This window comes from Arvicanthis niloticus, chromosome 6, assembly GCF_011762505.2.
Source record: "Arvicanthis niloticus isolate mArvNil1 chromosome 6, mArvNil1.pat.X, whole genome shotgun sequence".
Classification (NCBI taxonomy): domain Eukaryota; kingdom Metazoa; phylum Chordata; class Mammalia; order Rodentia; family Muridae; genus Arvicanthis; species Arvicanthis niloticus.
In genome coordinates this window covers 4,040,481-4,065,015 of record NC_047663.1, presented here as the reverse complement: position 1 = coordinate 4,065,015, position 24,535 = coordinate 4,040,481, and the positions used below count along the sequence as shown (strand labels likewise).

Here is a 24,535-nt window from a genome sequence, read left to right as displayed (position 1 = left end):
GAAGCAGAGGCAGGTAGATCTCTGTGAGTTTGAGGCCAGGATGGTCTAGAGCGAGTTGTAGGACAGCCAGGGCTACATGAGAAACCCTGTCTCAAAACCTAAATAAGTGCCTGATTCCTGGAAGGCCCGGGGCTACCCTCCTGTCAACTCATCTCTTTTACTCTGCACCTGTGGCTTCCTATGCCTAGCCTTGGAAACCAGGCCCATCCTCCATTTCTCTGGCCACAGAATACATCTCCACTGACGCCCTGAGCAGTGGTTTGGGGATGACCTATCTTCTGCATAGAAAATGGACGACAGAGAAGACACAGAGAGAGACACCTGCATCCTTCCCCTCGCCTACAGACAACTGAGGTGATAGATCACAAGAGACTGGAATTTCCCAGGGATTCTCACACCTGAGAAGGGAACAGCTGAGGCCTGGTGCCGGCTGGAAGAGACACTTGTCTCCTGGAAGGATCCCACATGGTCTAACTTATCAGACTACCTGCCTGAACAGCCCGGGAGCCAGGATGAGGCACAGCCCTGGGTCAGTGATGGGCAGGACCCCGAAGTGGCCTTGGGAGTCACTGCACCTCTATGTGTGCACATGTGTGTACATGTCTGTGTGTGTGGTGTGTGTGAATACATGCATGCATGTGGTATATGGGGTGTATGTGTGTGTTGTGTGTGTGCACGCGCATAAGAGCACAGATGTCACAGGGAGCATATGAAGGTTAAGAGACCAGCTTCTGGGTCGTCACTTCCCTCCTTCCACCATGGGTTCTGAGGTCACTCAGTCTGTCAGGCTTGTGTGGCAGGCACTGCCCACACTGAGCCTCCTTGTTAGCCCAGTCTGGACCTTTTCCTTGTCCCACTGCCTGATGTGGCCACAAACCTTCCTCTGCTTGTCACTATTCCTTATCTTGGCCTTCGGAGGCTGGGATTCCAAGCCTGGCCCACTGTGACTCCTGTGGTCTAGGCTCCGGCACTTCAGGCTCTGTCCTGACTCCAGTAATAGCCAGAGTGGGAAGAGATGGCATAGGACAGAGCCTGCAGGGCTGGAGCTCTCCACATGGCCCTTCCCATCACATCCACACCTGGGAAGCCTGGACGGGGCTTTATTTCCTGGGCCTCGCTTGGAGAGCTGAGGTGCCATTTCAACCCCAAGGCTTGTATCCCACCTGTTCAGACACCCTGGGCAGACCCCTTAGCAACAGCAACACAGACAAGACAGCCACACCTCCGACACTTTATTGTTTACAAAACAAACGAAGAGACACAATCACTGCTCACACTAGGGAAAGGAAGGTGTGTGGACAGCTCCTCAGTGAGGGGCCCAGGTCTCTCTCAACCTCTCTCATCTCATCTTTCAGTTCAGAATCACACAACCTCACCGTTGACAGACCTCAAGGAGGCTTGGCTGAGTTCCCAGCACAAGCACACCAAGACCTCAGACCACAAGTCAGTGACAGCCAGCTGGACTGAGGGTAGCCAAGCCCAGTGACAGTGGCTCTCCTAGCTTCCCGTGGAAGGAGTTTGTGATGTCATCCGGGCCTGGTGCCCACAGCAGTTCCCGAGTCCTGCTCTAAGGGTGTTGCAGGCAGCTAAGTGCTGCTCCCTACAGAACTCCCGCTGAGCCCGCCTGCTGCCTCAGCTCTCTTGGACACACAGACAGACCAGGACAGCAGACAACAGTGAGGCTCCCCTGGAGAGAAGGCTGCTAAACTCCCAGCAGGAGCCACTGAGGGCTGGTCTCTAGTCAGGTGCAGTCCCTCCCTCAGCCACTGCTGAGAGGTGAAAGCATGGCAGCTTCTGGAAGTTGCTAGAAGGCAGAGGCCAAGGATCCTGAGGCCCTTCCTGTAAAAGCTAATGTCGACATTGTGGCTGTGGGGACAATTCCCTCACTCCTGGAAGGAAGATGTGGGAACTCTACCTTCACTGTGTGATGAAGTTTGGTGACTCTGTTCTTCAGGAAAAGAAATTGCTTTAATAAAAATAAGTTAATAATTCAGACTTTTAAACAGCACAAAATCCTCCTTAGGGGAGAAATGACATTATGAACAGCTCGCAAATAATCCTGTGCTAAAGTGACTTCAGAGTGTGGGCAGGTGTCGCCCACGGGGTGGGTCCTCACCCTGACATGTAAACATTCACTTTCCAGGGGTCTGCAGAGTATGGAATGCCAAGGTCACATGGGAGGAAGAGGGGGTCTCTGAGTGCCTGTCTGTCAGACTGTCTTGTGCTCCCAGGGTTAAGCTAGGGTTTAACACCTGGCTGCTTCAAAACCACGTACTGGACAGAGAACTCATGGAAAGGCCAGAGACCAAGGATGAAAGGCATGGCTGGACTCTGAAGGTCAGGGGCTCAAAAGGTACCTGCAGCAGTGATCAATCCCTACCACCAGGTGGCAGTGCAGAGGGAACACGGGTGGGTGGCGAACCTGGGGTTCCTGTGCAGGACCCCTTGCTCCCAGTCTGCAACGCACACCCAGATGGGCCGGGTCTCAGCTCCCTATTCTGGAACTCTCTGGCCAGGCACACAGCTCTTAATTTTAAAAAAAGGAAAAAGCAAACGAGTGGAAGCGCTCCCGGTTTTTATGAAACAGTCCTGGGGTAGCACGGCCACTGGCCCTCGCCCTGCTGCGTGAGTGCGTGCAGGCGTGCGTGTGGTGCTTACTCATCTAGATGAACTCGATCCCTTCGTACTTCACAGTGCCGATCTTGGTCTCTGGAAGCAGGAAGCGGCCGTCCAGCGTGAAGGCCATGACATAAGTGGCAATCCTGCCATTGTCCTCTTCCGACTTGAGAGCCACGATGATCTGGTCATCCGTGTTGGGGATGAACTTGAAGGATGAGAAGCCGTGGGTGGGGACCAGCGTCCCCACTTGCCTCACAGAGATGTCCCTGAAGTCCTGGGCTGCGCTCAGCAGGAGGTTGCTGCCCTTGCGTTCATCCTCCTTCTCGCTGTAGCGCTCGTGGCTGGCCCGACGAGGCAGGAAGAACCAACGCTGCAGTGTGTCGCTCCAGCAGGCGGATTCGTGAATGAGGTAGCCTGAGGTGACAGTATAGACCCACAGTCACCACATGCCCTGCTGACTGGCACAGCCTTCCTCTCAAGTGCCTTGCCACCTGAGGGTGCACTCTGGGGCTTTACTCCATCTTCCCTCTAACCTCTAGCTTAGGGCCAACCATGCAGCACCAAGCCCAGCCAGAGAACTACACTGAGTCTGCAGCGCACTGTGTCCCCACAGGACCTGCGGCCTTCACCAGCTGCGTTTGCTCTTGTTCCCTTGGTGTTCATCACAGGACACATAGAAGGCCAACTAGTCAAAAGAGGAACCCTCCCTTTACCACCTCCGTGTCAGCATGGGAGAGCCTCTGGGCCCTGGCTCCCTGCTGCCCTTTGCCCCACACCTACCTGAGCTTCCTTCAAAGGTCAGACTCCTCAGAGCCCAGGGGATGGCAGCTCAGGCCTACTTATCTCCTCCTCTGCTTATGAGGGGCCCAAGCTAGAACGCTTTTTGTGGATGAGGGGTCATCTGGCAAGGCTAGCAGGGACAGGTACAAATGGCCCACGGGATCCGAGTCGTCGGCACACCTGAGCAAGCTGCTAAAGCACTACAATGGGGGCTCGGAGAGAGAAGCTGCTTACCTGGTGGTCGGATCCCAGCAGCAGCTCGAAGGGCGTTGTAGCTGGACACCCAGTTCTCGTGGTCCACACTGCCCCTGTGGCCTACCACCTTCACCCACTCGGGGTTCTCGTTCATCACCTCTCCTGTCGTGGTGGTCCACTCCTTGCCCAGGCCACCCACATACAGGTGCTCGTCCTTCACAGCAAGCCATTCAGCTTTGAAGCCTGGGGCAACAGGGGGCGAGCCTGAGACACCCTACTCCCCACACCCAGCCTATCTCCTGCCTGTGCTGCTGTCAGCTGTGTCCAAAGTGGCACACAGCCACTTGGATGGCAGAAGTTACCAGCCTTGAGCTTCACTGGACGCCTGGCCTAGCCCTGTGCTGGGTCCCGGGATCCATGTCCTCTCTTCCTCGCCCCTTTTCTTCCAAGAGCCCATCATGCGTGTGACAACCCTAGAACCACACTAGACTGTTCCCAGACTTCCTGTGCTACTTCTCCAGCCACCCCTCAGCTTCCGAGAACTAGCAGCCCCCATCCCACTTCTTGTGTGATGCTAGCAGCCTCAGGAGCTGCGTGTGCTACAGCCAGCTTCCAAGTTCAAGCAGGCTGTGTGGAACTGTCTGTGCCACTGAGGGCGACAGCTGACACCTAACCACAGGGCTACCCAATTCCTGCCTCTACTGGCCAGGGTTTTAGACCATCATCATGTGAAGAGGAAGGCAGAATGACAGGGTCTTCAGGACGAGGCAGTGATTGTTTCCACCTTTGTCTTTATTTCATAGCATTTTTACTTCAAAACTACCTTCAACTAATTGACTTTACACAAGCCTCCTGTCGCAGGCCGGCAATGAAGCCTGCACTGTTTGAGCACATTCTCCTTCCTAACATCCCCAAACATGCTATCCCCAACGTTCCTACAAGCTCCCTAGCCCCTGGGAAACTAGGACTGCAGGAGGATAGCAGCTTCTGACAAACCCTCGAGTGGCCTGCCCTAGAGTGGCTCTGGAGGGACTGGTTTGGTTCCAGGTAGCCCCAGTGACCTCACGAGTCTTCTGACCTGGATGGACAACCATAGCTCAGCAGTGAGCGTCCTATTACTTGTATTCTTCCCATTCAAGGGGAAAAACTGCCCCATACAAGTTTACAATTCTGACGGTTACGGTTATGGGCAGGAAATGGGTGAGCAACAGAGCCGAGGTACTAGGTGGAGACAGCCACTCCCAAGAGCCCCAACCTTGGACAAACACGAAGGACTTTTATCACCCAGGCAGGCCGAGCAGACAGCACAGGGGGGCGATTACTGCAGCCCTCCTTCCACAGCAGGACGTCTGCAATGGCCTCCGGCTTCCTGTGAGGCACAGATCAGATCTGCCAAAGGTAAGGCAGCTCTGTCCCTATCCTGTTGAAGCAGTGAGTCCTACCTCTTACACATGAAGCCAATACCAGATTCTGATCCCAGGAGTGCTCAGCACACAGACCCTTGTACTGGGGAGGCTCAGAGCAAGGCTGGGCAGCAGCAGTTGACCTGTGGTCCCAATCAACTGAGATTAGAACCTGGGATCACAGTGAGCCACTAAGCACCAGCCCTGAAGGCAAGCCACCTGATGGGTGTCCTACTGTATTATCTAAGACACCTCTGAAGACATGACAAGGACGGGGGTCCCAGAAGGGGTGAGAGTGATGATGCACACAGCCTTGGCTCATTCTGAAAAGGGCTTCCCCCTCAGCAGCAGCTCCCAGGGATCAGCTCAGAGTTCTAGACACAGCTTCACGTAAGCCCAGTAAGGCTGTACTGCAGGCTGAGCCGAGTTGAGGGTCACTTGGGTGTGCAGGGTCTTTGACAAGCACTTGGATCACTGTCTGTGCCTGATCTTGAGTGTCACCTTCACTTTGGTGGGAGTCATTATCGCCATGGAAACAAACTTCTGGACATGCAGGTGAGGGAGTTTCTAGATTGTGTTAACTAGGACAGGAAGACCCACCCTGACATAGGTGGCCCCAGGGCATGGGCCAGAGTCCTGGACCAAATGAGAACACAGTGAGCTGAGCGGCAGCCCTCATCTCTGCTTCCTGTGGATGCCTCACACGCCTGCCACTGTGACTACCCATCGACCATGACGAGCCACACCCTCAGACTGAGCCAAAGCAAACCCTTCTTCCCTTGAGCTATTTGTGCCAGAGCAGGAAGCAACAGTGTGGCAGCTGAGCTCAGCCCACAGCGAAGGCTCACTTACCCTTCTCCACGGTTCCATCGCCATCGGAAAGGATCACCCAGGGCACTGCTTTGGTGCCTTCGATCTGGTAGATGACCCCTGTGCGGTCATCCACGGAGTAGAGTTTCCCATTGAAGACTATCAGGTCCGAGAGCTCCATGCCCCGCCCCTTTTCTGCCAGGTGGGACTCCAGGACCCCATGGTCTTTATCCCACTCCACGCTGACCCTGTCCCCGCTGTCCGACAGGGTCAGGTAGCCTTTCTTAAGGTAACTAAACCAAGTGTTTTCCTCCTGGGCCCTGGACCCCATGTCCAAGTCGGCAATGACTGCGATTCGGTACCGAATCCCACCTGTAGTCCTCTGTGGCGGGGAAAGGGGGTAGGTGTCATTGTAATGAGAGGCGCGCTGCTGGCTTAGCCTCCAGTTGTGTGCATTGTGGGTGGGGGGCCTGCCCGATACTGGGGCCTGATGGTGGGAGTACAGCAGCCAGAGGAGGGCAGCACCCACAAAGGACGTCAGAATCACCCGCCAGCGGGGGCGGAAGCGAGGGTCCGTGGCCTTGGTCATGGATGCCAGCACAGGAAGGCCCCCTATACTGATGCGGAGGGAGTGCATAGGCTCATTCCATTCCCGCTGGTCAAAGGGCTGGATGGGCATCAGACTGCACGCTGGACAGGACCTAAGTCAGGAAGAGGAGAGCAGTGAGGGAGCTGTGGAAGACATTACTTCTCCAGTCCTGAGTCACAGGCTCAAGTCAGCCTCAGTCAGGAAAGACAGCTCTTCCTGGCTGAACCCTGACCCCAGCAGGCAGTCAGAGCAGAAGCATCAGTGAGGGCCAAGGCCTGCTGGGAGACACAGTTGCAGATCTGACTCACATGTCAAGTCTTCCCCAGCCACCCTGCTCCCAGGTATGTCAACTCTCACTGTCAGTCCCAGAGTCAACAGTGCTTCTCACATAGCAGCCTGGGGGTCTGGTCAGGTTCTGCAATGTTTCAATACAAAGAGACATGAGGCAGTGTGAACTCGCTGCTGCTGGTTTTGAAGCAGTCCCATGACACGTTTCTATTAACACACGGAGGCACAGGGACTGAGTCTTGCGTGCTGCTCACCTTATGAACTTGGGGCACGGTTCTGGCTTCAGGCCCAAGCTGGGCTCTACATTCTGGCACAGCTACAGGTCCAGAGCACTGGTGGAGGCAGGAATCCCACCGCCTCACCACTCACTGCCTGCCCTGCCTGCTCCTAGCAGACCTCAAAAGCTCACTGCCACAAAGCCTCTGAGCCAATGCTGGCTGTGGTGACGGCGTCTAGCTCCAGAGTGACCTCCCATAAGGTAGAGTCGAAGCTGCTCTCAGCCCCTCCACCCTCTATCTGGATGAAGCATGGCATTTCCCTTATGGGTTGCAAGCCACAGCCACTGTCATTGCCTCAACAAATCCGAGAACATCACATCGGGGGACTTGATGGGCAAGGCTGCCAGGCAGCACCTGGGAAAGGCTTGGGGTCCCAGCAGCTTTGGTTTGTGGGGTGCCCATGTGCTCCAACTACAAGGTTCTGGTGTCGGCAGCTACAGAGATGCTCTGTGCCCATGCTGTAGTCACCAGTCCTGGACGTGCTCAGGTTCTAGTGCCCAGGGTCAGGTCTAAGGAGAAAAGTGGGTACAGGGCCTGCTGCTCACAGCAACGGCAGGAGGGGAAGGCTCTGTGCACACTGGGGCTGCTTGCTATGACCAGTTGGCAGGGTAGCCATCTTTTAGCAATGGCTGCAGAACTGGTCACCCCAAAGTGTCCCCACCCCATGCTGGTGAGGCCTCTCTGGGACTCAGGCTCTGCCTCACACACTCTTCTCTATTGCCACGGCTTCAGAGGCTAGACCTAGGCTATCGGTGCTATATCCTCATCCCGGACACGGTGTCAAGCCCTGCCAAGAGTCAAATAGTGCCACGCTCCAATTCCAACTTCACCTTAGACACTATTTCAAAGCATAAGTCCGAGTTCTCCGACATTACGGTGACTAACCCATTCCTCCTCAGGAATACCTGAGGCTACCACAAACACTACCAGCAAGTCAAAATTCCCATGGAAACCGGAGGCAAAAGGCACAGTTTGGGTGTAAATGTTATACTTCAAACTGTCACAACAGTGCCAAGAAGTGGCTTCAATCCTTTCCTTCCCTGATGGCTCCCCCTTGGCAGGTCTGTCCTAGCTGCAGGATCACCGTTCATTCAAACATGGCAGCAGTCCCCCAGCTCCTCTACGGCTGGTCTCCTGAGAGCCCTGTGCCATCACCCCCAGCCAGCACTACTTGCTATGTAATCATCCATGGCCCCATGGTCCTCCCTCTTGGTCCTAACCATGCGGGTCATCACTTCCAGAGCAAGCCTCACACCATTCCGTTGCCCTAGACACCTGCCCTGCTCTGCATGGCTGCTTCACTCATGTCCAAGGAGTCCTGGGAGACTCCCCCATCTGCTCTCCTTCATTTGGGAGCTTCACCAAGTCAGGGCTTCCTGCTCCAGCTCTGGCACCCAGCGAGGAGCGAGGAGCTAAGAGACAATCAGCACGTACCTGCTGAAGGGTTGTCCGATCAACACCATGGTGAGGTTCCTTTAGTCATCTCAAAGTGCACAGCTCTAGATGAAGCCCCGATAAACAAGCCACTCAGCTGCCCAACATGAGCCACAGGCCCAAAACACATGACTGCTGTATAGAGTGGTAAACACCATGACACTCCATCGTCCTTAGTCTCTGGAACCCTCAAACTTCCCCGTTTAACAAACTCTGCATTCCTTTGAACCACCACACACCTTCACTGTTCAAGTCAGTGACCCATCGGCTTCAAGAAGTTCTGTAGCAGCTAAGGTGGGGGTACAGCCCATACCCCCACAACTCTGTTCAGAAAGAGCTCTATGGGCTATCCCAACAGGCTGAGACTGGTTCCTTGGCCCCTCCCTTGGTTTGCAGGCATCTTGCTCACCTGGCTGGCTCATGTGTGTTCCTGGACTGCCCTCTCAGGGACACCAGACACTCAACTTGTTTCCTGAACAGAGGATGTTGGAGTCTGTGCAGGAGCAGCCTCCCTGCTCCAGTGTCCTGCCCACCGCCTCAAGAACATCACTCCTGCCCATTCCTCTTCCTTCTTCCAGCCCTAGGCCCAGGTGTGCAAGCCTGGGTTATCTGTGCCTCTCCAGACACTGTCCTAGAGTCAGGGAAACTTCTCTGCTGGCCCAGAGGCTAGCACATGCCACATTCTTTACTCTAGGTATCTCTGTAGCCTAGGCACCTCCCCACTGCAAGCCAATTGGTATCTAATAGGCTTCTTGGCAGAACTCTCTCTACACTGAGGGCTGCCCAGGCCCCAGCACCGTCTCAGGAGCATCTACACTCTTCTTTCTCCACAGGCAGGCATCAGTGTAGCTGCTCCTGTCCTCCAACCATGCACCTGTTTCACCTGAACTCCAGACCTTCAGAGTCCAAACTGTTGCTCTGCCATCTAGCAGTCAGAGCCATCACACAATGACTTCCCTTACGTGGGTGTCAGCATCCTTCCCAGACCTGCTGACGACTAAGCCAGATGCAGAGGAGGGGCTGCCTGTCTGCCCTTCTCTCCTACAAGCTCTCCTTACCAGTCACAGCCAGCAGAGTACCTCACTTTGCTTTTCAGCCCAGCCTCTCACAAACCGTAACTTCAGACAAGGACAGCTCTGCAATCCAGAGTCCATGACCCAGACCATGGCACGTGGGCTCCCTGCACCTGAATGCACATGTCCTCTGACCACACAGGGCCATCTGGAACCTCCTGAAAGTGCCTTGACAGTCATTTCACTGTGCAGTCCCTCTCTGGCCATGTGTCTTCACCCAGCAAGTCATCCCTCCTGTGGGAGACTGCTACCGTCCCCCGTCCATGCCAGCTCAGACTTTGAAGGAGTGACTGGAGGCCTCAGGGAGGAGGCTGTCCAGGCAGACCCAAGTGCAATGGTGTTGTTTTCTTTCTCAAAACAGTCTAGTCTTGAACTCAAGACAATCCTCCTGCTTCAGCCTCCTGAGTGCTGAGCTTTCCCGTGTGTTTTCTACAAAAAGCAGAGAGGAGTGAGTGAAAGACAAGGTGACATGACCGCATAGGCAGAGGCGGGAATGTTGATATGGCCCCAAGCCACAGAAAGCCTGCGAAGCAGGGAGGACAAAGGCTGAGTTGTCCCTAGAACCTTTAGAAACATCCTAATTTTGGCCCTCTGGCAAGACAATGGAACCAGGAATTCTAGGTCAGTGACTCGACCTGTGGGTGAGGATGCAGCTACCTCAGGCTACAGTACATGTCATTTTCTATAGCACCTAAGAACAATCCCCCCCCCACACACACACACACAGTGACCCAAGGACCACCTGCACTCAGGTCAGCCCATGCCTCAAGGGAAGAGTTTGGCCAAGAAGACTATCCACAAGCAAAGGAACCACAGGAACCACTGGGGCTCAGGCATTTTTGGTTAAAGCGGGGAAGGTACTATTTCCACAATAGCAGGCTTCTAGAAACTTCTGCCTTCCTTCCAGAAGCCTCAATGAACCTGTCAGATACCCCTCCCCTGGTCTTCCTCTTCTTTGCTAAGAAGAGAGTGCCAAGTCAGCTGCCTTTTCACCTATGTCCTCAACGACCCCCCCCCAGCTGCTTTGTGCTTAAGACTGTGTCTTGTGGCTATAGCTATTGCCAAGGCCACAAGACAGGAGCCCGTGGAAGCAAGGGACAAGATGGACAACAGTCCCGTAGAAGGACAGGGTTGGGCTTGCCTCCTCCTAGTCCCCACAGGAACCCTGAGGTCATTTTGGCGTCCGAATGGTTGTGACAGAAGTAGGCCCACCTGGCCTGAGATATGACCTGTTCTGACCTTAGCTGTAAAGTCAGGGCTCCTTTCAGGCCGGCTAAGGGCGCTGGCCCCAAGCCTGCAGACAGGCTCTCCCCCAAGCTCAGAGGCGCCCTGCAACCGCTCTTGTTCCTGAGCCAGCCCTGCCCCAGTGCTACATGGCACCAGGTACCCTTTCCTCTCCACCCCTCGCCCCTCTTACACAGTGGGTGTTGAAGAGCTAATGACTCTCAGGCGTAAAACAGCAAGGCCATACCTCACTTCTTCATGAGACACAGTAATCCATCTGTCCACCCCAAAGGACATTTCTAGATGACCAGAGGGATCAGCAATACAGAGGAAGTGTTTTTCTCTGTGTACCCGAGAGCTGCCAGAGCTGCTGGCCTAACTGTTAGGAAGAACATGAGCAGAGGGCACCTACCTCCATGGGCACCCTTGGATCTGTACAGCACCTGTGGAACTAGAGTCAAGGTGGCCTGTCTCCTTGTTTCTTCACAAGTGGCCTGTGTGACAGGTGGTGGTTCAAACAGGTTCAAGGCAGTTGACTCCTCCCCTCCAGGATCAAGGAAGGGCAGTTCTTAGGGCTACTCTCTTGCCAACACGCCTCACCCCTGCAGAAAGTCCTCCCACTCCATCCACAGCAGGGTGGACAGGCCTCACATGCCTACTCTGCTCAATTTGAAGCTTGCTTCCTTACCACACGGTACAGCACAAAAGCCATGGCCAGCACCGACTGCAGGGGAAGGAGGAGGCAGCCATTGAGGCTTCCCAGCAGCCTCTGACGGCAGGTCCCTAGGAGGCACAGCCCTGTGTACGGCCACAGCTAGGCACTGCGACATAGAATCTGGCTCCTGGTTTTGTGCGTTTGCCAAGCTCAGCACTCTACCTAAGAATTCCACTCCCCACAGAGACTAGGTGGACAGATAGTCCAGGGAAATGAGGAAGAGAGCCAAAGTGTGCTCTAAGGACTACAGAGGACTACAGAGGACTACAGAGGACTACAGAGGCTACTCCTACCCACAGTCAGATCCTTCCCAGAGCCAAGTGTCACTCCGGGATCTCTGACATCTGCACCACACCCCAGGGTCATACATACACTGAGTCAACCTGTGTACTACTGAGACAGTTGAATTTTTCAGCCCGTTTTTAAATCAGCTACTCAGGGGGACTGTGTTAGTGCTCTGGGGCTGTAACTAATTACTGCAGACATGGCAGCTGAAATATCACACACTATTATTTCCCAGGTGCAGAAGCTGGGGAAGCCCTACTCCCCAGCGTTACCTCACTCCCTGCCTGTGGTCCCTTCCTCCCTGTTTAGACAGCAATACTGACAGCACCAGGGGCTCTTCGCAGTGGTTCCCTCTTGCTCTTCTGCCTCCCTCTTGTGGCTTTAAGGGTCCTGAGGTCAAATCTGGGCAAACCTCTCTGTTTCCCATTGAGATTTTCCCAGCCTTAACTCCCTTTTCTATGCAATGTAGCATACTCACCGGCCAGGGGTGCGGTAGACAAAGGTCTGAGGCTCATTACAATTACTCATTACCAGGCCTTTCCCAGAGCAGGCAGAGAGGCTTCACAATCCTCTCCAGTGTGCATCTGTGGCATCACAACGCTCCTGCTGCTGCTTAGTCTGTATCCCCAGTACCCTGGGAGGGACTTAGCAAAGGAGCTGCCCCCCAGGGAAAAGTGACACCCTAAACACTGGATGCTAGCATGCCTGAAAACCCTGGGGTTTGACAATCCTAGTACAACCGAGACCAGAACTCAGTTCCAGGATGCACAGTTGCACCCTACAGTAAAGCTTACACTGTCCTGGCTTGGGACAAGGCAAGACCCTCAGAACCATTCTGACGGTTCTCAGCTCACACTCATCTGCACTTCACTGCTTACAACTGCTCACTCTCAATGCACAGGAGCTGGCTTGGGCTTCTAATTTCCTGTGGCCCTGTCCACACTAGACACAGGTGAAGCACTTAACAGCTGTACTCACTGAAGAGAGAAACAGGGGGATTCGAGAGAAATGCCTGCCAACAGAACCCTAAAGCCTTTCCATGCAGACTTCTCTAGAATCAGCATTATTATTTTTCCTAGCCAATCTACCTTGTGTTGATGAAAAGTCAATATGAAAATTCTTTACAGTCAGTATACAGGGTTTTAATCCCTTCAGTGTTGGCATTTAAGACAAGCTTTCCAGAAATTCTCAACACTCACTGGCTTCTTAATAGGTATCTTTATGCCTCTCAACAGAGAGGGGAAGGAGTGTGGACAACCATCCACTGTCCTCAAAGAGCAGATGCTAGCACACTAGGACACCTACCTGTACAGCCGCCGTGAAGACAGCCACACTGCCAAGGATGTTCTGAGTCTCAGATAACAGGGTCGCATGTATCTGTGGGACTTCATGGGCACACATGCCAGTCAGATGGGTGACAACGGGACACGTGCCTCTACCACTCTCTAAACCAGTCCCCGGCTACTCAGCAGACACAGAAGATGTCATGCATTCCTGGACACACTGAAGGGACTAAAGGACAATATGGTCACACTACATGGTCCATTCGGCTGCAAAGAGCATTTACCTTTTGATAACACGTCAAATGGAACAAAGAAAGAAAGAAAACACCCAGAATTCTGTCTCTAGCCAAGTGAAGATGCTCTGGGCTCTATGTGACAGATCCCTTATCTTATCCAGAAGGAACTAGACTGTGCTCACGGGTCCCAGCAAGACTGCTAGGCTGAGATCTGGGGAGCAGCTCAAAGGAGGGTCTGTGGCCCAGTCCAGAAGGATGGACCTTAGTCAAGCTCCACAGAGGGGCAGGGAGGAGCTCCCAAGGAAGCTCCTGCAGTACGTGTCCTCCAGTCAGCTTTGGGAGCTTGTAAGATCTGGTCAGCCGGGCCCCACTGACACCACGGGACCAGGTTCCAAGGGCTAAGCTTCGTCAAGTATATAGTCCTGAGGTGGAACCGGGAAATAAAGCTGGTTACTGAGGTGCTTCTGATTGACTGCAGGAAGGTGCTTGGGTTTACTGGAGGCGGATGAATGTCATGAGTGCTAGCGGCAGGAAGCACTGTTAGGGATGGGCCAGGGGATACCAGTCTTCGAGGCTGTGAGAATCCAGCCGAGATTGGGGCTGTATGTACAGAAAGGGACTAGGGGGTGTGCAGAAGGGGCAGGGAGTGTGGAAAGTTGGGATAGTGCACCGTGCTGCCCAGGGGAGGGTCCAATCTTGGATGACAGCGAGAAGAGCCCGGACTGAGCAAGGAGATGGGCGGTATAAGTGGGTCTGTTAGAGAGGTGATCAAGAGCCAGACTGGAGAGGTCCTGCCCAGGCCAAGCAGGGAGGAAGGAAAGGGACTGTCGCTAGGGGCATCTGAAGCACGCTAGTCAGAAGAGGAAGAAGTTTCACACTACTTCTCAGGGGTACAGCACAGCACAATCATCAGAGAGGGGAGGTCTCCCACATTAGCCAGAGGGGAAAGATGTCTGTCTGTCTGGCACCAGTCACAGCCTAGCTGCGGGGGGAGTTTGAGGTGCCTGGGGACAGGCCGGAAGAGTGCGGGTGGCGACAGGCCCCAGGACACAGCGAGGGAGGGCACCCGGCCGCGGGCGCGCCGTCACTCACCCACTGAGAGCCTGGCTCCGGAGCCCGCGGGCTGCCGCCTACCTGCGTAGGGCCGGACAGGGAGGGCGGCCACTTCCGCCCCTCCGCGCGCTCCCGGCAGCCTCTGCTCTGCGCCTGCGCCCCACTCTGGCCGCGCGCTCCCGGCAGCCTCTGCTCTGCACCTGCGTCGCACTCTGTCCCACTCAGCCGCCTGCAGCCACGTCTTCCCGGCAGCCTTTGCTCTGTGTCTCCTCCCACCAGTCTCCGCTCTGCGCTTGCGCGCTGCGCGATGGGCTGCTGGGAATCGTAGTTTTTTCGCTTGGGCTTGTGCTCGCAGTTGAAGCGGAAGTGTCTCGTTCGCCAGCAGAAGCTCCAGGGATCTTTACCTAGAGTTCCACCCCACACACCCCTAATCACTCCCATCCCTACCTTCGTCTCAGGAAATTTAAAAGTTAGGACTCCTCTCTGCCGCCCTAGTTCTCAGACCCACTTCTGAGCTGGTCATAGCCGGTTTCCACAGCCAGGACCAGAAGATGGTGGTGTTCCGTCGCCCACTGCAGTCAACAACCCTTACAAACGGAGGACCCGGATTCCTCTTTTCCCGATCTGCCCAGCCCTGAGCTCTGTGCTGTGTGACAGGCATCTTGGTACCAGTTCAGTCCTAAACAGCGAGAGCGTAGCAGGACTCCTAAAAGGTCCTCATCAGCCATGGATCCAGCGTCAGCCTTCCCTCCTACTTCAGCCACATTTTCGGGTCTCCCAAAAGGCTTCTGGGAAGAAACCGATCGTTGCACAGTGGGGACGAATTCAAAATACGGAAACCTCACACGATGAAAAACAGCCCTTTCTTCCACCCCTTCCTGTTCTATGAGACACACTAACGGTAGAACATGTACTAAATTACGTGTTAAAAAATGAAAATGGCCTGTTCCCGCCTCTGTGCTTGGCTTGGCAGGCAGATCTTGCTTGAATTCTCTGATGTTTCCTGTCAGACCAAACCAAGTCCCACCCAGTCAGCCACCTTTTATTTACTACTGCTTCTCTATTCGGAATATCAGATTGCTCTCAGGATTTTTAAAGCACCCTATCAATCCCCTCTCCTTACACCTCCAACGAGAGGCATGGTCCCGAATACTGTGTTCATCTTTCTCTTGCCTTCCTTTGTGGACAGCGCATAGCTGTGCAGCTCTAATAATATACTGCCCAGTTCATCCCAGTTTAACCTTTATGAAATGATGGCAGAGTCAGTGTTCCAGGGGCAGCTTAATTTTACCAGTTTAGTGGTACAAAATGTCCTTTCCTTGCCTGATTACAGAGCTGTGCATGCGTGTGTGTGCGCGCGCACACACACACACACACACACACACACACACACACACTAATATATTAATATGTTTTGTTTTGACTGAGACAGAGTCTCACTGTGTAGCCTTCCTCAGCCTTCTGAGTGAGAGATTTCAGGTGTGTTCCACCATGATGTCGGTACTTTACACACACACACATACACAAATACACAGAGAGAGAGAGAGAGAGAGAGAGAGAGAGAGAGAGAGAGAGAGAGAGAGAGAGAGAGAGAAAATGCATCTGTGTGGGTTTATATATTCACAGGTGTACATGCATTCCCCTAGAGGTCAGAGGACGACTTTGGCTGTTGTTCCTTGGATGTCACCCATCTTGTTTCTGGATGGCCTGGAACTGGCCAAGTAGATTAGCCTGGCTGGCCAGTGAGCCCCAGCGAGCCCCAGTATCCCCATGCTTCTGCCTCCCTTGCACTGGGATTGCAACACTGCACTTAATCATTTTTGTAACATGATTTCCGGGGGTCAGATTCACCTGTGTGCTTGCAAGGCTATTACTTCCGCAGTTGGGTTTTCCTCTCAGCCCTGTCATATCTTTGAAACCACGTGTGATTCTTTTGTGGCTACGGTAATATCTCTTTAAGAAGAAATCCATCCTTTCCCCATTGCTATTGTGCAATGATAATTTTATCCGAAGGGTGTTTCCATAGACACACAGGTCTGTTTGGGGGCTGCAGGGTTGCACTGATAGACTTTTGTTACTGGCTTCAACACTTCTTTGTCATCATCTCTTTGCAAGCTTCATAAGTTGAATGACATACTCCTGCAACTACCCAGCAACCAACCTTTAGGGTTGTTGAATAGAATTGCTTAGAACCTGTAGAATTAGGAGACCATTGGGGTTTTTACTATATACAGTCTTCTACCCAAGACCATAGGGAAGCTATTAATTCCACCCTAAAATATTCTTTTTGGAATACCTAAAATCTCATATTTCAACAATGCTTCAGGGAATAATTTTGTGTTGTTAGACCACAACTATACAATGTATCTAGGATAAATTTCCAGAAGAAAAAACACTGGCCCAAAGTATGTGTTCATGCAGGAGTGAGCATGTCCTCTAGAGCAGCTAGCCTGTGGAGGAGTCCTCCTAAAGGCCTGCAGTGGCTTCATGCTCAAGCCCAACCAGAAGATCTTCATTCCTCTTTGCATCATGGGAGAAGTCGTCACAGCCTCCATAGGATCAGAAAGGTATGCTGAGCTTCCTCACCCTCATGGGGTAGCCTACACTCCAGTAACAAAATGCAGGTAGCAAGAGAATAGCACGTCACATTTATGAAATCTCTGTTTAAGACGAGAACTTTCGGAGTTGAAGACCCCAAAACCCAGAGAACCTGGGAAAACATGTAACCCAGGCTGTCCTCAAACTAGCTATATATCTGAGCATGACCCAAAACTTCTGATACTCCAGCCTCTACCTTCCAAGTCTCTGAGATTACATATGTGCATCACCATACCTGGTCTATGTGGTGAATGGATGGAGGATAGAACCCAGGGCTTTGCACATGTTCACCAAACATTCTATCAATTGAGCTCCAGCTCCAGCCTGGGAACATTATTTTAATGCTTGGATTTGATGAAGAAGGGACTTCATATATAAACATGATTGGCCAAAGGGGATGTGATCTAATGGGATTAGGCTGAGTGGGAGGATCTGGTGGGAGGACTTAGTGGGAGGATCTAGTGGGAGGTCCTACTGGAAGGATCTACTGAGAGGACCTAGTGGGAGGACCTAGTGGGAGGACCTAGTGGGAGGATCTGGGGGAAGGATCTAGTGGGAGGTCCTACTAGGAGGATCTAGTGGGAGTACCTACTGGGAGGACTCAGTGAGAAAACCTGGTGGGAGGAGCTAGTGGGAGGACCTGGTGGGAGGATCTACTGGGAGGATCTGGTGGGAGGACTTAGTGGAAGGATCTAGTGGGAGGTCCTACTGGAAGAATCTACTGGGAGGACCTGGTGGGAGGATCTAGTGGGAGGATCTGGCAGGAATGTTTGCTTGGTGTCTCCTTGGCCTCTTGTTGCAGCACTGACCAGGTGGGGACAAGACTCCTTCTGGCATGAAGTTCATGTGACATATCACCAAACAAGATGGGTCAGAAGACTTTTAAAAATACGTAACCTTTCTCTTTTAAGAAAGACTTCTAGGGGCTGGAGAGATGGCTCAGTAGTTAAGAGCACTGACTGCTCTTCCAGAGGTTCTGAGTTCAATTCCCAGCAACCACGTGGTGGCTCACAACCATCTGTAATAGGATCTGATGCCCTCTTCTGGTGTATCTGAAGACAGCTACAGTGTACTCATATACATAAAATAAATAATTCTTTTTTTTTGAAAAAAGAAAAACTTCTTCCTTTTATTTTGTGTATAATTATTTTCCCACACACATGTTTACTGTGCGCTTGCTTGGTGTTTATAGAAGTTAGAAGAGGGGGTAGGATCCCATGGAACTGGAGCTACAGATGGCTGAGTCTCCATGTGGGTACTGGGAATTCAACCTGAAAGATTAGCAAGTGCTCTTAACTCCTAGGTTATGGGCTATCTCTCCAGTCCTACAGGAAAAAAAAAACTTTAAAAAGAATGTTTTAGGGGCTGGAGAGTTGGCTCAGCAGTTAAGAGCACTGGCTGCTCTTCCCAAGGCCCTAAGTTCAATTCCCAGTAACCACATGACTTACAACCAACCATCTGTAATGGGATCTGATGCCCTCTTCTGGTGTCTGAAGACAACAACGGTGTACTCACATACACTATAATAAATTAATAAATCTTAAAAAAAAACTTTTTATGCATTGCTTGACAATGTCACACATGTGTACAATGTATCTTGATCATATCCACTTCCGGCTCCCTCTCCTAGTTGGTCCTGCCCGCTGGGAGTTTGACTAACCTTCCTGGCTTGATCCTGTAGGTACCTATAACTGTCATGCCTTATCCAGAAGACAGAAGCTTACGGCACTCCTCCCGTCCTCCACCTCTTCTTCTACAGTTCCCGAGCTTTGCGGTTGAGACAGATGTTCCATCTAGAGCCAAGACCCCAACAGCTACTTAGTATCCGTATTTTGTAGGACAGAGAACTTCTTTGACGGCCAGCTTCTACACAGAGAGGTGGAGGAGCTTCTGTGGTGTTTCTGGATTTCGTGTCTGGATTTCTGGGAGAGGGGTTCTACTTCCTATGGGGAAAGAGGAGTAGAGACAGGAGGGCTGAAGGTTAAGAGAAGTTTTGCTTCTGCGTGCCCCTCCATCCTCATTCATCCCGGAGGACTTTACACCGTGCCTTGAGATATCATGGTCTGTGCCCCAGTACCTTTGCCGCGTTCGGAACAGCTTGGTCCTGGACTAGGGGTAGTAAGGACAAGAGAAAAGGGCAGACACGTAGACACACATACAGAAAAGCTCGTGTCAGCTGGGCTGTGTGCACTCGGATGGAATGGAACCAATAACTACATCAACCCTGGACCTCAAGTATGTTTGTATGTCCAACACAGGAGCCCGTTACCTAGACTCTGTGGGAGGAGTCTGTAGCCTAGCAGTTTCTTGGGAGGAGTCTGTGGGCCAGCGGTCTCTGTGGGAGGAGTCTGTGGGCCAGCAGTCTCTGTGGGAGGAGTCTGTGGGCCAGCGGTCTCTGTGGGAGGAGTCTGTGGGCCAGCGGTCTCTGTGGGAGGAGTCTGTGGGCCAGCGGTCTCTGTGGGAGGAGTCTGTGGGCCAGCGGTCTCTGTGGGAGGAGTCTGTGGGCCAGCGGTCTCTGTGGGAGGAGTCTGTGGGCCATCAGTCTCTGTGGGAGGAGTCTGTGGGCCCGCGGTCTCTGCAGGAGGAAGCAGCGGTTGTTAGTTTCTGTTCCACTAGTCAATCACTTGCTCTTGGACGTCAAGATGGGTCTGGGCCTTGGGGTCCTTGACAACCATGCCCATGACAACGGTGCGCCTTCACTCGGGCCTCCACTCAATCACGGCTTTCTCTGCCCCTTATACACCGCCTTTCAACACATTTTAGTTCCTGTGGCTCTGTATAACATTCTTCACGCCCGCCATCCCTTTCCTCCCAGCTCCTCGTAGTTAAGCGCTTAGGACTGTGCCTTCCACCAGGGGGCGATGTCACTTTATTTATCAGGTAAGATATTACATCAGGTTCATTCGGTGCCTCTGTGTTAACTGACATGTTTTACCAAAACGGAGGGAACCAGTAGAGATAGAGAAACTGAGGCACGAGAAAGTTAAATGACTGAATGAGTGTCAGGAGGCATGTGAACGGCCACGGTACGAGTGTGCTGACCTTGCAGAGGGACAGTCCTTACGCGTGTTTTCTTCCAGCTGTGAGGTCCTGTAGCAGCCATTAAGATACCAATCCTGAACTCCACCTGTCTGGGCTCCCAGAAAACAGGAGGCGCCGGACAGGAGCTATGAACACGGGCCAATGGCCAGGACTGGTCTGGATGCCAGGTTTCCTTTCCCATTTCAGCAACTTCTGTGGATCTCTGAGCGGTTCCCCCATCCCCCTCTTGGCAGTGGAACACCACCCATGGAAGCCTGCCTGTCGTACTACCCTTCAGAATGGAATGCAAAAGTTTGCAAAGCCAGCCTTTGCCTGTGGGATAGCCAGGCAGACCGGCCCAGAATAGCTGGCTTGGCAGAATGTTAGGGCCCCAGTGGGAGAAGTCATGGAGCTGCTAATGACATGCTGTGCTTATCGGGGACCCAGTGTCGCCCTACAGCAGCCCAGGCCTCCCAGCCCTTTCCAACAACCAGAGAACAGCAATGAACAGAAAACCAGAGAACAGGAATGAAGTGACCAGGGAGAAGGAAAGAATTGCCAAACAGGGACTAGGGAGATGGCTCAGCAGGGGGCAAGAGCACCTGCTGGACAAGCATGGGGATTGAGATCTCAAAGGTAATCAGGTGAAGAGTGACCAACATCCATCTCCAGCCTCTACCCATCTGGACACACGCGCACACGCGCGCACACACACACACACACACACACACACACCCCAATGCTCACAGACACAGACAAAAACCACCAGATACACCACATACACACTCGTGCACATATATACACAAAAATAAACAAATAAATATAGCACTACAATGTATCAGGCCACAGAGCATGCCCTCCATGGGAGGCTGCAGGGGATGCTCCATTGTCTCTCGTGTTCTTCTCCCAGGAGCTGCTCTGGTCTGAGGAGAGAGGGCCACTTGGGAATATGGAGGAAGCCTTTGATGCTCGGCCCAGACACCCTTGCGTAGGTTCAGAATCTAGGGAATTCAGGGCGGACATGGCTAACGGCTCACTTTGGAACTTGACAGGGAGACCTGGAGGGGTACTTGGTCTTGACATCTGTCCCATGTTCTCAGGATGATGACCTCTGACTCAGCCTGTGCCGACCCAGGCTCCACTGACCCAGGCTCTGCGTCACCTTGGGCTTCATTTGTTGTGTTGTGTTTCATCATGACCCTTGGCTTAGCCCGGAGGGACAGCTTTAGCTAAGTGGGAAGCACTCAGGTTCTGGTTGCTTGGGGTGCTTGTGGCAGGAATGGAGGGAGACTGGGAAGTCTGCAAAGCATTCCCTGTCTTGCTAAATTTCCTGTCTTTCTTACAGTTTCAAAGCAGAAATGAAATTGACAACAAAGGGCTTTAGGGCCCTACAAGCTGTCCAGCTCGGTGACACATGAACTCTGTTACACTGGTGTGCATTAGCCTTTGCCACCTGGCCCTTGTGAGTCCTCTTTGCCTGTTTGCCTGCTAGGTTGGGTTGTGGGTTGTGATGACACCCCTCAGACACACTCCATCACTATTCCCATATCTTAGAATTCCCCATGCTGCCGGGCGGTGGTGGCGCACGCCTTTAATCCCAGCACTCGAGAGGGAGAGGCAGGCGGGTTTCTGAGTTCGAGGCCAGCCTGGTCTACAGAGTGAGTTCCAGGACAGCCAGGGCTACACAGAGAAACCCTGCCTCGAAAAAAACCAAAAAAAAAAAAAAAAAAAAAAATTCCCCATGCCTCCGAGCCTTCTGACTCAGGCACCATGGGAAGCCCGAGGCTCCCTCTGCTGTATTTAGTACCAAGCTGCTCCTCTCCTAGTCTCTACCTCAAAGAAAATAAACACACCCGCTTTTAGTCTCTTGGGAGGTGTGGGGGCTCAGCCTAAGAGTCTGGAAGAAGAGAGGTTGTACTTCCATACTTGTACTTATCATGGGCACTAACTGTCTACTTCAACCTTCTTATTAATCCTGTGAGAAGCTTTGGGTCATGGTTGCTCATCAAAAATTCCCAAAACACACCAGGTATGGTGGTGCACATATCTAATCCCAGCAATTGGGAGGGTGGGTCAGAAGGATTGGTATTAGCTGAGAGCCAGCCTGGGTTACTGAGTGAGGCTCTGCCACAGAGGAAAAACCAGAGAGAAGAATGGGGAGATGTCTTAACTCGTAAAGTGCTTTCCTTGCAAGTATTAGGACTCAACTTCCAACCCAGAATTCTTGTTTCTTAAAAAAGCGTGGTAACAAGTTAGTAATCTAGGTGCTGGGAAGATGGACACAGGCAGAGAGTTAGGACTTGCTGGCCAGCCAGCCTGGTTTATTTGATTGGTCCCAGAACAGTGAGACTCTGTGGACCAAAATCCAAGGTTTTCCTCTGACTTCTGCATCTATGCTTACACACATGTACATGCACATGTACATACCCTGGAACACACGTGTACACGTACACACGCACACAAATAAGTAATTCTGTTTGTTTGATTACTTACTGAGACAGTGTCTCGCTATGTATCTCTGGCTGGCCTTGAACTTGCTATATAGACCAGGATGGCCTCAAACTCACAGGGTTCCATCTACCTCTGCCTCTCAAAGGCTCGAATGAAAGGTGTTCACCAGCATACCTGGCTAACACACGTGACTGGAAAAGGAAACCACAAACTGAAAAACAGAAGCAAACTAACCAACCCCCACCCCAAATCTCCCAAATACAAAACTACCTGAGTCTTGGTCTCTCCTAAGTTTGACATAAACTTGATAGTACAGTGTGACATGGGCTGTCTTACAACTCCATGACCTTCATTTGTTGCCCTGATGAACAGTCAGGGCTGCTCCAGGACCCCTGGGACATCTCCATCTCACTCTGAGTCCATCTGGCCCAGTTGACTCCAGATTAGAGACACCGGATCCAGCTTTGCTTTGTCCACGAGGCACCAAGCCCATGCGCTTGGAAACCAGTTGGGTTGATGCAAAGCCTCCTGTTGGAATGAGCCAGCTGCAGAGTTGAGCATCATCTAACGTATCTCTAAACATTTCTACTGCTTTTGACATCAGAATTCCATTAGAGAGTGCCGCTTTTCCAATTTCCATCACTAAATCCATCTTGGATGTGCATGTCCTTCTCCTGAGCCACACATCCAGCTCTATGAGTCCCGCTGTTCTGCTCTGAGCCAGGTTTTCACTAAGCAGAGTCTTCTGGGTGGGACCATGACACGAAGCGATTCTTCCCTCACAAGACTTCAAAAACTCTTTGCTGCCCCTGCAGCAGCCTGGGGACGGGGTGGGGTGGGGCAGGGTTAAGGGTCCCTTCTGCTTCTGCTCTCCCTGGCATGTGCATTCCCATCCATGTGCTGGGTGGGAAGCCTCAAGTCATTTACAGGAATGAGGAGAATCTTATCCTTGTGTTTTCTTATATAGATAATCAAGAATGTGATTTTGCTCAGTCTTAGATGTGTGCCAGGACACAGGAACTCTCCTCAGGGCTGCTGGGCTGGGGCAGGTCACGTCTCTGGTTGGAATACATCTACAAATTCTTGACAGGCATCCTTAAGTGCTCTGCCAGGGTACCAGAGGGCCAGTAACGTCTTTCCTTCCCATGGGTTGGCACTTGGATTTGGAATTTCTGGAGAAGCCTGTGGGAATTCACAGGCTTCTGCCTGACGTCAAATCTGCCCTCTTCTCTTTCTGTCCTGGCCCATTCTGGGATTTGATCTCTGCCTCTCTATGCTAAGCCTTGGGAGGAGATGATGGGGGCACTGACTTGTACCCCCTCTCTTCCCCCTTAGATTCCATCAGCCCTTCTTTATGCTGGCACAGCAAAGAGTAGAAAAATGCAGCCTGTTTGTTTTGCCTGGGATATCCCAAACCAGCATCTCCTGCCTAGAGAGAGGAGGGAGGAAAGGAGGGGTGGGAGGAGGAGGAATGGTGGGAAGGGGAGTGGGGAGGGGGAAGGGAAGAGGGAGGGGGGAAGGGAGGAAGCAAAGGAGGGGAGAAGAAGGGGTAAAGGGAGAAAAGGGGGGAGAGGGAGAGAGGGGGAAGGGTGAAGGAGGGGGAGAGAGAAAGGGAGGGGGAGAAGGAGGAGAAGGTGCTCTGAGCCTGGTGTCACTAGGGCAGTTTCATTTCTCAGTTCAAATCTCTCTTTTAGTGTTGTGATAAGATTCCAGAGCAAGCTATCTGACTCAGTGTTTGTGGATGAAGAACAGGAGGGGCCGTTCCGAAGAAGCCTGGGACATGATTCCCACAGGAGGAGACTCACATGTGTAAGATTAAGAAACATCCAAGCATCTGGCCCAGCACCACACTCCAGGAGTCACTGGAGGACCTGGACCTTCTGGAAGCTGCCTGCTCGCCTCTGCCTCGCAGTGTTCTCTAGACTGAACCGAGCAATTGAGCCATCCCCTCCTGAGACATACTTGCAGAAACACACAGCCTGCCATTTTGTTACAAAAGGGTTATGAACACCATCAGTCCCTGGAGTACAAATAGCCCCTATGGAAAGTATCTCAGATGGGATGGCTGCTGGGACTGAGGGTTGCCCACACACCTAAGTCAACGCTCCTACCACCAATTAAGATTCTCAGCCCTTTTTGCAGTTCTCAGTCCTGTGTGGAGTATCCTCAACCCGGGCTCACAGCCACCTCTACATCTGGA

General features: G+C 52.5%; 1 protein-coding gene and 1 long non-coding RNA gene across 7 annotated transcripts; both read right to left on the bottom strand.

Moving 5' to 3' along the window:
- Positions 1 to 1,217: 1,217 nt before the first annotated feature.
- Positions 1,218 to 15,015, bottom strand: Cant1 (calcium activated nucleotidase 1). 5 transcript variants are annotated; one of them, XM_034506729.2, is made up of 5 exons: positions 14,305 to 15,015; positions 12,999 to 13,078; positions 5,850 to 6,508; positions 3,634 to 3,837; positions 1,218 to 3,033 (listed from the first exon to the last, which is right to left on the bottom strand). In XM_034506729.2, the coding sequence occupies exons 1-5, from the start codon at positions 14,704 to 14,706 to the stop codon at positions 2,663 to 2,665; spliced, it is 1,716 nt and encodes a 571-aa protein (XP_034362620.2). In that variant the 5' UTR covers positions 14,707 to 15,015; the 3' UTR covers positions 1,218 to 2,662. The 5 variants fall into 5 exon arrangements, with proteins under 5 accessions (XP_034362620.2, XP_076791494.1, XP_034362622.1 ...); XM_076935379.1 differs by having other exon boundaries at positions 12,999 to 13,205; positions 14,305 to 14,372; XM_034506731.1 differs by lacking the exon at positions 12,999 to 13,078 and having other exon boundaries at positions 14,347 to 14,527.
- Positions 15,016 to 16,250: 1,235 nt separating this feature from the next.
- On the bottom strand, positions 16,251 to 19,123 carry LOC143442592 (uncharacterized). Of its 2 annotated transcripts, XR_013110867.1 has the most exons (3): positions 18,941 to 19,123; positions 18,524 to 18,806; positions 16,251 to 16,865 (listed from the first exon to the last, which is right to left on the bottom strand). It is a non-coding gene; the product is annotated as an uncharacterized LOC143442592 (long non-coding RNA). The 2 variants fall into 2 exon arrangements; XR_013110866.1 differs by lacking the exon at positions 16,251 to 16,865 and having other exon boundaries at positions 18,404 to 18,806.
- Between the last annotated feature and the right edge of the window lie 5,412 nt (positions 19,124 to 24,535).

Excerpts from the sequence above, each read along its gene's own strand:
- Cant1 (XM_034506729.2), bottom strand. The coding sequence starts at position 14,706 with ATGGGAGTGATTAGGGGTGTGTGGGGTGGAACTCTAGGTAAAGATCCC. Across the intron at positions 13,079-14,304 it reads CGGAGCCAGGCTCTCAGTGG|TCCCACAGATACATGCGACC; the intron begins GTGAGTGACGGC and ends GTGCCCATGAAG. Across the intron at positions 3,838-5,849 it reads CGATGGAACCGTGGAGAAGG|GCTTCAAAGCTGAATGGCTT; the intron begins GTAAGTGAGCCT and ends CTGTTGCCCCAG.